This window comes from Saimiri boliviensis, chromosome 20 (assembly GCF_048565385.1).
Source record: "Saimiri boliviensis isolate mSaiBol1 chromosome 20, mSaiBol1.pri, whole genome shotgun sequence".
In the NCBI taxonomy this organism is placed as follows: domain Eukaryota; kingdom Metazoa; phylum Chordata; class Mammalia; order Primates; family Cebidae; genus Saimiri; species Saimiri boliviensis.
In genome coordinates, this window is record NC_133468.1 from 10,565,026 (window position 1) to 10,578,575 (window position 13,550).

Here is a 13,550-nt window from a genome sequence, read left to right on the forward strand (position 1 = left end):
GGAGAGATGCTAACATTCTGTTACATAATTAACTAGAAAACACTTGAACAGAATTTTAGGAAACTATATAAAGAAAGGGAACAGAAGTTTTTGTTAATTCCTGCTGAAGGCAACTTGAATTCATTTCTTAGAACATTAACTAAATCTTAGCAGCTAATTTTTTTTGAATGTAAGAAATAAAGAAAAGCACATCCATTCTTGACATTTTGGTGAATAAACTAACAGCTTTATTAATGAAGGCAAACATCAGATCATTGTATGAATATTATATTATATATAAAAAGAAATTCAAACTAACAGCATTGTATTTCAAAAGTACTGTACTTCTGTTTCTTTTAAAGACTTGTCATCTGTTTTTATAAAACAAACAAAATGGGTACTCTTCTCCTAAAAAATCCTGGAAAAATGAAATAGTCAATTTCAAGCTGATGAACTGAACACACCTTTCTTTAAATGCAGACTATTGCTAGGAAGCAAATAAAGTCAAGCATCAGAAAGAAGATGTATGAGAAATTCATGAAAGTCAGAGAAAGGGGATGTAGAGAAATTACTGCTAATCTTTCCCCCTCATATTCAAAGACCATCCAAAACTGGTCTTTCATACAAATATAAAATAACTATAAAGAGAGGGATTTTGAAACCATACCCATCTGAAATCCTTCATGATGCTTTTGTAATAGTTCTGATTCTCTTACCAAAAAGGTCAAAGTTAAAGATGTAGGAAGTGAAAGGGAATGAAGACGTTTAGTTTTAAATGTACAAGTAAGGCACAATATAAAGCCACATCATAATCTGTCATGAAGGATATAGGAAAGGACAAGAATCATACATGGTACAGTAGAACAAGCAATTATATTGACTGAAAAAGTGTGGCACCCAATTCAAAACTCAGACAAGATCTTAACAAGAGCGACTGGACAGCATGCTTTCATATGGAGACAAACTCTATAAAGAATCCAGTGTATCTGAAACTAGGAAAAAAAGTTTCCATTGGTTTTTTTTTTTTTTTTTTTAAAAATCATAGTAGTACTAGAGTCAAAGTTTATAATTGCTTTGGAACAATGGGTTTACTTGAGGTGAATTCACAATGCCTTCACTTAAAAGTAAGATTCTGGACTTCATTATGAGCTATCTGTATACCATGTATGAACACAGAAAACCTTTAGAGAACTCTTCTCTAATGATCTTCACTCAAAAATACATGCCACAATTTTCAAAAACAGAACATGTACAACTGTTGGGGTTTTTACATTACCCTTATAAGATTTGCTTGTGTGATACACTAAACATATATATTTTAATGACAATAGAGGAAGCAGATTATTACTGGCATTAAAGTACAACCATTTCTAGACGGTTTTAAATGCCACAGAGTCCCCTGGTTAAAATGTAAAGCTGCACAGCTTGCCTATGTCATCTTTATGATAAAGTTAAAACAGCAAGAGGATTTAACTTTCACTCTACATTTTACTGCCAGGTTTTTATTTAGATCAAGTATCGCTGCAGCATTCTGACCAGCCCAGATTTAGCAGCAAATGGCAGGAATCATATAAAATGCAATTTTTTTTAACAAAGTGCTTTTCTAAGATATACATACATATATAAATAGGTACAAAATAAAGTGTCAACATTAAAAAGCTCAACTATTTAAAAGCTTTTAACTATTTAACTTAAGTAGTACATATAAAACACTGAAACTCAAGGATATGGAATCTACTAAACAGATTCAAAGTCTTTTTTTTTTGAAATGCAAGACCAAAAAATCAAATTCTGGTTTGCAGACAGGAAAAAGGTATCAAAAACCAGAATTCCTAACAGAGCAGCTAGAAAGGGGCAATTTTATAAACCTTATCAGCTGAATATCATGAGGCAATTTTCACCTGATTGCAAAACTGCCACAGTTTGAAACACTTTTCAATTTACCAGACACACTCTGTCAAGACTTCATATACTTCCAACTTGCAAGCCTGTCTGTGCTCTGCCTTCTCCCACCTAAAAAGGAAAAACTTTAAACAATGAACTTACATTCTATTAAACCATTAGACTTGAGCTTATCATGTTTAGCGTGAATGTACTAACCAGGTACATTTCCACCAAACACATAGAAAAATCTTGTGCATCACAGTTCAGCTAAGGTGGTAGAAAATCCTTACAATCCTTCTTGGGTTTCTTTTTTAAGATGTCAAAGAAGCAGGTAAGCAACAGTGTTCACTTTTACTGTGTGTTCTAGATCAAACCTTCACAAGCTATAACTTCATGTGCTATAGCTTACAAATGGGGTGTCAGAAGTAAAAGAAAAGAACAAATTATACTTTGACACTTTATAGTCAAAGTATAATTAAGAAATAAATCCTACAGTGGGTAATGGAGAAACAGGTAATTTTTCCAGCAGCTATGCCTGAAATTTTTGGTATTTTTTCCTTACTAAATGTTTTTTTTTTTCTTTTTTTAGTTTTTAAGCCACCAGTTTTCAGAGTTCAAAACACAAGATTTGAGAATAAAACAGTAAGAGAGACAGGATGGAAAGATCTGTGGGGGAAGGTTTATAATGCTGCCTTGACATAATAAATTTCTCAAGAGGTAAAGCTTGAACACAGTTAAAACACTGACTAACGAAGCTGTTTTATATGAGCAAAAAAGAGCACCTAAAAACTAAAGTGTTAATGTTTCTCAATTCTAGAAACTATAGAAGAATAAGTCACATGTTAAGTTTGAAGAAGCTAGTTTGAAAATACCTGTACAAAAATATAAAAATCTATAAATTTTTGTTTTTGTTTTAAGCCTGTGTTGATCTTTGAAAATATTACATGCACAATAACATCAATTTTCGGAAAAGTGGCAACTAAAGAATTAGGTGTTTTTAGCTTTTTTCTTTTTTACATATATATATATACATAATACAATAAAAATAATCTATTTTGTTGTTTGGTGGAAGTATACTACAATAAGCTAAATAAACATTTTAATTTTCAAAGTCAAAAACTATTTTACCAATAGCTTACTAAAATGAAATATATTAAAATTTCCTACAATAAGTGCAGAAATAAAAGACATCTAAATGGCCACCAACTTATCTACTATGGAAGCGAACTAGAGGAACAGCAAAATAATATTTGTATGTATGGATGCTCCTTCTGTAGATAATTGGACCCAAACAGAAATAAAATTCACAGTTCAGTAAGATCCCTAACCCTGACCTTTTTTTTTTCTTTTTTTTCTCCTTTTTTTCATACATTCATACAGTATCATGTAAGCTGTGCAAAACTTTACTTAGACTGGCAGTTTGCCATATCAGTTGCATTTGTCTTTGGTACAAAAAAATAAAACAATCGCAATAATGTGCAAGTATTTGTCTTCTTCCGGTCAAGTACCGAAATATGAGTTTTCTATAGCCATCTTTTTTTTTGTTATTTTTTGTTTTGTTTTTTATACAATACACAGACTCTGTGGCATATATCTACATTTCAACATAGTCCTATATACATTCAAAAAATCTGAAAAAGAGTTGGAACAAAAAAACATTTAAACCCCATAATTTTTCCATCTATATATCTTGTTTTTTCTCATTAGGGTTTTCATCATACAAAATATTACCAGTTTTATAGTTTCCCCAAAATACAAGGCACAAAGAATATGCTTTTTTTTTCTTACTTGCACAGACATTTGTGTGTGTGTGTGTGTGTGTGTGTGTGTGTGTGTATATATATATATTTATATATATCATCTTGAGCTCTGACAATGAACATCTAATATGGCCCACAGGCACAAGTGCTGGGTGTGCCATGTACAAGTGAGATTAATGGTTGTGGAAAATTAGAACAAAAAGCAATAATTCTAAAAACAATTTTAACCGACTGTTTAAAAAAATGCTTCCTCAATTTTTTGTGTGTGGTTCAGAGCATAAATCTGCCACAATACTTGGCATTTTACTATTTCACACCTCCAAAATGTTTTTCTTTAACAGATTTTTGTAATCTGTACCTAAACATTTACTCAAACATATGATTTTCAATTCTGATGCCAGTAGCAGTTTTAATCATGGTTTATGCTCTGAAAATGCAATAATCAAGTATTTTGGATCATGCTTCACTTACGCTACTTAGTTCTTAAAACAATGTAACCTAATTGTAAATGTTTACATAATGCTAACTGACATGCAAAACAGAATGAAAATTTACAATGGATAACGTGACAAAACGCAGACATTTCTGACCAGTGGTCCAGTGAGGCTGATTACACCTTTGATGTTGGTATCCTTAATCCTACAAGGCCTCCAGTGGGATTCCCTTCTGCAGTCTTCTCTAATACTTGGTTAACAAATTCTGAGGTTTGCCCAGCAACTGGTAGACCTGAAGAGAAGGATAAAAGACACATCTAGACATAGAAATAGAAATGCATGAAGGGAAGGGGAGGGGCTGGTAACATCTGAGGATCAGGTATGGCCCTCAGCTTGATACTGGTTCCAAATGAATTCCCTGCCACTTGCTATTGCAGCTCAGAAAATAATGCTACCCATCACATTACTGTCTAAAATTTTAAGATTAGAAGAGTCAAACCAAGAATAATCATGAAAAATCATAAATCAACATTTAAAGTGGGGTAGATGACAAGTGTAAACATCCAAATAACAGTCCAAATCCAAACCAAAACCTGACAACAGGCACCACTTCCCATGTCCACCGAACAGGATTTTCCCTGTTCTCACCAGTCTCTTCCAATTACTCTAACCTCACCAAATTCCAAGAGTGAGTTTCATTCATGGAACTGAAAATAAAGACCTGAAGGATGTTTTTGGTCATTTTTATAATTACTGGATACAGTTTAAGTTTCCTTTTCTTCATTTAAAAAAGTGAATGAGAGGGCCGGGCGCGGTGGCTCAGCCTGTAATCCCAGCACTTTGGGAGGCCGAGGCGGGTGGATCACGAGGTCAAGAGATCGAGACCATCCGGTTGACATGGTGAAACCCCGTCTCTACCAAAAAATACAAAAAATTAGCTGGGCATGGTGGCGTGTGCCTGTAATCCCAGCTACTCAGGAGGCTGAGGCAGGAGAATTGCCTGAACCCAGGAGGCGGAGGTTGCGGTGAGCCGAGATCGCGCCATTGCACTCCAGCCTGGGTAAAAAGAGCGAAACGCCGTCTCAAAAAAAAAAGTGAATAAATAAGAAATGTTGGAAGAGAAGAGGGAGAAACATGGGAGCAGCATTAAGTATGTAGATTTTCTCATCTTCCTTATCTTCCATAGTAAGGTCAAAAGACAAAATCAGTAAATCAAATAACAGAGGTACAAGCACAGTTTTTAAAGTATTAGAAAAATAAAAAGGATGAAAGAAGAAATGTATTTGTCAGCCATGCGCAGTGGCTTACACCTGTAATACCAGCACTTTGAGAGACTGAAGCAGGTGGATCACCTGAGGTCAAGAGTTCAAGACCAGCCTGGCCAACATGGTGAAATCCCATCTTTACTAAAAATACAAAAAATTAGCTGGGCATGGTGGTGGGCACCTGTAATCCCAGCTACTCAGGAGGCTGAAGCAGGAGAATCACTTGAACCCAGGAGGCAGAGACTGCAGTGAGCCAAGGTTGTGCCACTGCACCAGCCTGGGCAACAAGAACGAAACTTCATCTCAGGAAAAAAAAAAAAAAAAAAAAAGGAATACATTTGTCATTGCTCATAGGAAGAAGTCAAATGATACCATAAAAAATATTGGCCGGGTGTGGTGGCGCACGCCTGTCATTCAGCACTTTGGAAGGCCAAGTTAGACAGATTACTTGAGGTCAGAAGTTGGAGACCAGCCTGGCCAACACGCTGAAACCCTGTTGCTACTAAAAATACAAAAATAAGCCAGGAATGGTGGCAGGCACCTGTAATCCCAGCTACTCGGGAAGCTGATACAGGAGAATCACTTGAACCTGGAAGGCGGAAGTTGCAGCGAGCTAAGATTATGTCACCGAACTCCAGCGTGAGTGACAAGAGCGAAACTCCGTCTCAGAAAAAAAAAAAAAAAGGATATATACAGACACAACCTTAACCATGTGATCAAACTTGGCATGACCAATAATGAGACAATCTGATATTATATGCCTCTTGACTGATGGAATAAGAAGGATGTATGATGCATTCCTATCAGAACATCTAACTGCATTTAGTCATGAGGAAACAGATAAATCCAAATGTTGAAACATTTTACAAGAACTCAATTTTTCATAAAAATAAGATGGGGAGACAGATGTAGACTACATTATTGAGACAACTGGGAAAATTTAAGTATGGACTCCAAATTGGATAGTATATCAATGTTGAAGCACTGGGACGTGACACTGGCACTGTGGCTAAGAAAATGTCCTTGTTTTCAAGCAATACAGGCTAAAATAGTTAGAGACAAAGAATCACAATTTTTACAAGTTATTTTCAAATATTCCCTGTCCAAAATACACATGTAGATAAAGGTAGAAATAAAGCAAATGTAGTAAAATATTAATAATTGGTGAGGGCTGGGCAGGGTGGCTCATGCCTATAATCCCAGTGCTTTGGGAAGCTGAAGCAGAAGGATCACTTGAGCCTAGCCTCGGCAACATAGCAATAATCCATCTCTACAAACATAAAAATAAATTCACTGCTGGCTGGATGTGGTGGCTGATGCCTGTAATCCCAGCACTTTCAGAGACCAAAGTGGGCAGATCACTTGAGGTCAGCAGTCTGAGACCACCTGCCCAACATGGTGAAACCCCATCTCTACTAAAATGCAAAAACATAAGCCAAGCTTGGTGGTGCGTGCCTGTCGTCCCAGCTACTCGGGAGGCTGAGGCAGGAGAATCACTTGAACCTGGGAGGCAGAGGTTGCAGTGAGCCAAGATCAAGCCACTGCACTCCAGCCTGGAAGACAAGAGTGAAAAACAGTAAGAATATAAATAAATAAATAAATAAGCTGGGCATGGTGGCACACACCTGTAGTCCTACAGTTGGTGCCAAAAGATGGCTTGAGTCCAGGAGTTTGAGGCTGCAGTGAGCTATGATAGCACCACTGCATTCCAGCCTGGATGACAGAGCAACACTGTTTCTTTAAAAAAAAAAAACCAATTAATTTTAGAAAACAATTGATGAATCTAGTTGAAGGAAATGCAGATGTTCACTGTATAATTCTTTCTACTTTTCTATGGGATTAAAATCTTAAATGAAAAGTTGACAGACAAAATAAGTATATATTTTATGTTATAGTTAAAAGCCAATCCACAAGATAAAAACACAAAGCTTTGCAAATTATCAGAGGACACCAACAAAAGTGAAACCATAATAGATCATACGGTAAACTATTTTAAAAGGCAAAAAAAGGTCACATAAATTCTAGCAGATCTTTTGATAACAGCACTTAAACCAAACATAGATCATATGAATTTTTAAAAACGAGCTCACCTATTAAACCTCCAGAATAACAAAGAAAATCCAAATATGTGCTACGTACAAAAATCTAAGAAAAGATCTTCTGATACCTGAATTAAAATTAAGTTAAATTTTAATTTAACTAAATTTTTTTTTTCTTTTTCTTTTTTTTTTGAGGTGAGGTCTGTCACTCAGGCTGGAGTACAATGGCATGATCTTGGCTCACTGTGGCCTCCATCTCCCAAGAAAAAGCAATCCTCTCGCCTCCCCCTCCCAAGTATCTAGGATTAGAGGCTTGCATCACCATGCTGGGCTAATTTTTTGTATTTTTTTTCTAGAAATGGGGTCTCCTTATGGTGCCCAACCTGGCTTCAAACTCCTGGGCTCAAGTGATCCTCCTGCCTTGGTCTCCCAAAGTGCTGAGATTATAGGCATGGGCCACTGCACCTGGCTAAAATGTTTTTAAAAGATGTAACTAATATAAAATGATTCAGAAGGATTGAAAATAAAGGAGTAGACAAAGGAATACCATCTATAAATAATACTATAAATAATAACAAACAAATACAATAATAAAGCTGCATTCGTGATTATAGTATCAGACAAGAAGTGTACTTCAAGATGATAAAAACTATAATTCATAATGCAGATCTAGTATTAATAAATCCTATTCAAACATCCTAACATTCAGAAGCAAAAACACAGAAAATCTGAGATGAAACTGAATACATTAGTGGGAACCTTTCTCAGTTCTACACAGAGTAAATGAATGGCCACACAGAGCCCCCAAAAAAGGAAAAGACTTAATTAAAAATATCTAGTCAATATGTGGGAATCTTACTATAAAACAGAAATTACATCTTCTTTTTAAATTCCCACAAAAAATTTAAAATTGTAATCTTACATTAGGCAGCTAAGAAAATCTCAATAAATCCACAAAAAACTAGAGGTCAGTAATAAAACTAGAAAATAATAATCCCTACCTGCTGGGGGAAATTTCAAATCTCTCTCAAATGATTTTGAGGTGAAAGAGTATATCAAACCTAAAATTTCAAAGTATTCAGAAAACAATGAAAATATGACACATCAGAACTTATGTCGGAATTTATATCAGCTAAAGTTGCTCTCAGAAGAAATTTCAAAGGCTGTTATTTATATGAATGATCAAGAAAGAATAAAAAGAAATACATTAAGCACCTATATCTAATAACTCAAGAAATTAAAAGAACTGGTAAATTAAGAGCTGGTTTTGGGGGAGAAAGTAGAATAACCTATAATGAATCAAGAAATAAGGGAGAACAGACACAAAATAAGAAATGAAAATGGAACTCCAATGACAGATGCAGAAGAAATCAAAAAACAAAAATGCTTTGCTCAATTTTAATAAATTTGAGGGCCAGGAGGAAGTAGATAATTTTCTGGGAATATGTAAATTATCAAAAATGACTCCAGAAGAATTTGTAATCTGACAGAGAAATTACCTTTAAGAAAAATAAAACTCAGCTAGGCTCAGTGGCACATAACTGTAGCACTTTGAGAGGCTGAGGAAGTCAGATCACCTGAGGTCAGGACTTTGAGACCAGCCTGGTCAACATGGTGAAATCTCATCTCCACTAAAAACACAAAAATTAGCCATACTTGGTGGTGGTGCATGCTACTCGGAAAGCTGAGGCATGAGAACCACTTGAACCTGGGAGGTGGAGGTTGCAGTGAGTTGAAATAGTGCCACTATACTCTAGTATGACAGAGGGAGAGTGTCTCAAAAAAAAAAAAAGAAAAAAGAAAAAGAAACTCCAACCCATTTAAACTGGTCCAGAGGCAAAATTCTGGGAAGACAGCTACATAGTTGTTGTTGCTGTTTTTGAGACAGGGTCTCACTCTGTTGCCCAGGCTGGAGTGCCGTGGTACCATCACCATTCACTGCAGCCTCAACCTTTCAGGCTCAGGTTGGTTTTGAACTCCTGGCCTCGATCAATCCTCCCACCTCAGCCTCCCAAAGTGCTGGGACTACAGACATGAGCTACTATGCTCAGTCATCATACAGATTTTTGTTTTTAGATGGAGTCTCACTCTGTTGCCAGGCTGGAGTGCAGTGGCATGATCTCAGCTCACTGCAACCTCTGCCTCCTGGGTTCAAGGAATCCTCCTGTCTCAGCCTCCCGAGTAGCTGGGACTATAGGCGCGTACCACCACACCCAGCTAATTTTTGTATTTTTAGTAGAGACAGGATTTCACCATGTTGGCCAGGAAGGTCTCGATCTCGACCTCATGATCTGCCTGCCTCAGCCTCCCAAAAGTGCTGGGTTTACAGGCATGAGGCACCACACCACTACATAGATTTTTAATCTTCATTTCTCCATATAAAAACAGAGCAACTAAATGGCAAAACCATAAACCCATGGAAAACATTTACAAGTGATAATGTATCCCTAGGAACCCCAACATTCAAGAAGGTGGGAACAAAATACCAAAAGCTTTTTTAATTTTTGGGATGGAGTCTTGCTCTGTTGCCCAGGCTAAAGTGCAGTAGGGTGATCTTGTCTCCTGCAACCTCCGTTCCCGGATTCAAGCAATTCTTCTGCCTCAGCCTCCTAAGCAGCTGGGATTACAGGTGCCCGCCACTGCACCCAGCTAAGTTTTGTATTACTAAGACAGGGTTTCACTATCTTGGCCAGGCTGGTCTCAAACTCCTGACTTTGTGATCCACCCGCCTTGGCCTCCCAAAGTGCTGGGATTACAGGCGTAAGCCACCGTGCCCCACCAAACCACCAAAAGCTTAAGATATGTATGGTACCGGCACTATCAATATTGATGTGGATGGGCCAAAAGAAAGTAATGGAAATGAGAACAAAAAAAACTTCTAAGTAGTCAATAGATGACTCACTGGAAAGTACAGTGGGGTCAACTTGAGAACCGCAGCTAAAGCTGTGAGGGATTTTCTCCAAACCAATACTGAATACAAGGTGAGTGCAAGGAACCCACAGTCGGATATGAAGGAGCCCACAGCTGAGCCTCTGTGAACTCTGAAAATGGACCACCCAGGGACTCTCTTGCAGGACAAGAGTCAGCTGTGATTAAAAAAAAAAAAAAAAAAAAAAAAAAAAAAAAAAAACTGGCCAAGGGCACTGGCTCAAGCCTGTAATCCCAGCACTTTGGGAGGCCAAAGTGGGCAGATCACTTGATGTGGCGTTTGATAATAAACCTGACCAACATGGTGAAACCCCAACTCCACGAAAAACACAAAAATTAGCCAGGCATGTGCCTGTAATCCCAGCTACTCAGGAGGCTGAGGCAGGAGAATCACCTGAACCTGGGAGGCAGAGGCTGCAATGAACCAAGATCACGCCACTGCACTCCAGCCTGGGTGACAGAGTGAGACTCTGTCTCAAAACAAAACAAAAAAACCCTCAGGTTGAAATTAAAATCAAGCAAGAAAGGAACTAAAGATACGAAACAGAGATGGTCCAAATAAAATGAGAGAGGGGAGCAGAATAAGAAATCTCAGAAAGCCAGGTGCATTTCTTTGTTTTTTCTTCAGAGTTGGGTTGCCCTGTTGCCCAGGTTGGTCTAGAACTCTTGACCTCAAATGATCCTCTTGCCTCAGCCTCCCAAGTGACTGAGATTACAGGTGCAAGCCACCAAACCTGGCGTGCCATGTTTTTAAATGTTAACTGAAAAGGAGAAACTGTGAAAAAAGAAAAGCTATTCTGAGCCAAACCTTCTTTTAAAAGTTCCAAGAAACTAATTTCACATATATATGAGCAACAGGAAAGTATCAAAGTCAGAATCCCATAAAAAAACTTTTCTAAAAAAAGAGAGAATAAAAGACATTAAAGAAAATATCATGAGACGTGAAAGAACATAAAACAGAAACAGAATAACTAAGAAATAAGGTGACAGAATTAGGAAAAGAATTAGAAATACAGAGGAAATTAATTCCTGAAATTAAAAGGAACCTAAGATCAGCCAAGTAATCACAGAAAATAATGCTATAAGAGAAACATAAGGTAAAATGGAGAAATAATGTTAAAATAGAAAAGAAATGAAGAGATAAGAATGATTCAAGAAAAGGTCACACAAGGCAGGCAGATCATTTGAGGTCAGGGGTTTGTTACCAGCCTGGCCAACATGGTGAAACACCATCTCTACTAAAAATACAAAAATTAGCATGGGCATGATGGCGGGTACCTGTAATCCCAGCTCCTCATGAGGCTGAGGCAGGAGAATTGCTTGAACCAGGAGGTGGAGGCTGTAATGAGTTAAGATTGCGCTACCGCACTACTGCCTGGGTGACAGACCAAGACATTGTCTCAGAAAGACAGAAACCAAGGGGAGGGAAAACGGAGGGGAGGGGAGGGGGAAGTGACAAATAATAAAGATGGGCAAAGAAGAGCCAATCTATAGATAATAAGAGTCCCTACAGAACAAACGCAAAGCAAAGGAACAGATTAAACACTAAAAACATTTGAAACTACATATTCAAAGAATACAATATAAACATGAAAATGCCAACCAAAAACGAGCAACTTTTAAGATACAATCTAGTAAAATCACTGGTATTTAAAGAAAAAAATCCTCTGGGCACCTAAACAAAAACAGCAAAGTACTTATAAAGAAAAAATAATTAAGAGAATATTGGCATTTTTTTTTTTTTTTGGAGACAGAGTTTCTCTCTGTCTCTCAGGATGGAGTGCAGTGGCACAATCTTAGCTCACTACAACCTCCACCTCTCCTGCATTCAAGTGATTCTCCTGCCTCACCCTCCTGAGTACCTGGGATTACAGGCGCCCACCATCACACCCAACTAATTTTTGTATTTTTAGTAGAGATGGGGTTTTACCATGTTGACTAAGCTGGTCTCGAACTCCTGACCTCAAGTGATCCACCCGCCTCAGCCTCCCAAAGGGTTGGGATTACAGGCATGAGCCACCATGCCCAGCCAATATTAGCTTTTCAACAGCAACACTTTATGCCAAAAGAAAATGGAGAGTCATATTCAAGATACCTAAGGAAAGAAAATGGGTCAAGGTTTTCATACCTGGTAAAACTGACTTTCAAGTGTAAAGGGAGTACACAAGCTTATCAAACACATAAGATGTTTACATTAAAAAATAAAAAGGTAAAAATAATTTTTTCTTGTAATGTTAAATTTCCCCCTGTAGGGGAAAGAATAAAAAGGAAGAATAAACATGCTTTGAAAACTAAAAGGAAAGAAAAGAAAGAAATGCTATGAAAGAATATATAAAACACTAAAACAGCATCAACCTATTTGAAGAAAAAGTCAAGCCCTGAATTAATCCATACGGAAGCGGGAGGTAAGTGATTGCTAAGGAAAACACTGATGTTTAGGGTCTACTCTTCACCTGATTGTTCTCAATATAAATAGAGTTTTGTTCAAGATAAACATTTAACCTTTTATTGTATAAATTTAATTTGGGCAGTTTTCATGGGTTGTATAATGCTGGGTGCCTTAGATGCTACTGTCTGTCAGGTGACTTGCTCCTATGAGCCGAGTTCTCATGTCTATGTCTACACTAGCTAGCTCTCTCTTTCCTGTCAGCTCTCACTTGGCCTGACGTCTAGATGCCTGCCTCTGTGATCCTCCCCACATTGTGCAATCTGTTCAGGGACGGGAAACGAGAGAGCCAACTTTGTCAGAATCCTGTGAAATGCACTACTGAGTAAAACAAGGATCTCTACACTAAAGTGCAAACTGCAGGCTTGACAGCTTTGGGACTGTTTGTCTTCTATGAAAGGGTAAAGTTGCTAGAAGTTTGTTTTTCTTAAGTGTTAAAATAGTTTCATGATTAAGTCTAATTTACAAATTGTGGTCACCTGCAATACATGTTTATGAACACTAAATCCCAAAAGATAAAATTACTTATAAAGGAGAGTAACTACAATGAGAGCACTTGAGTTTTTCCTTAAACTAAAAAAACTTTTAATATCCCCTTAAATCATACATTTTTTTTTTTTTTTGAGTTGGAGTTTCGCTCTTGTTACCCAGGTTAGAGTGCAATGGCGTGATCTTGGCTCGCCGCAACCTCCGCCTCCTGGATTCAAGCAATTCTCCTGCCTCAGCCTCCCGAGTAGCTGGGATTACAGGCACGCGCCACCATGTCCAGCAAATTTTTTTGTATTTTTAGTAGAGACGGGGTTTCACCATGTTGA

General features: G+C 37.4%; 1 protein-coding gene across 3 annotated transcripts in view; it reads right to left on the minus strand.

Annotated features, from left to right (window-relative positions):
• Positions 1–204: 204 nt before the first annotated feature.
• Positions 205–13,550, minus strand: part of CREBRF (CREB3 regulatory factor) — a 75,364-nt gene continuing 62,018 nt past the window's right edge. For 2 of the 3 annotated variants that reach the window (XM_074390414.1, XM_003936142.4), the window contains exon 9: positions 3,644–4,349. In XM_074390414.1, coding sequence (XP_074246515.1) covers positions 4,234–4,349 — 116 coding nt within the window. In that variant the 3' untranslated portion in view covers positions 3,644–4,233. Of the gene's footprint in view, positions 4,350–13,550 lie in introns of all 3 variants that reach the window. The other variant, XM_039460590.2, reaches the window with a different exon arrangement.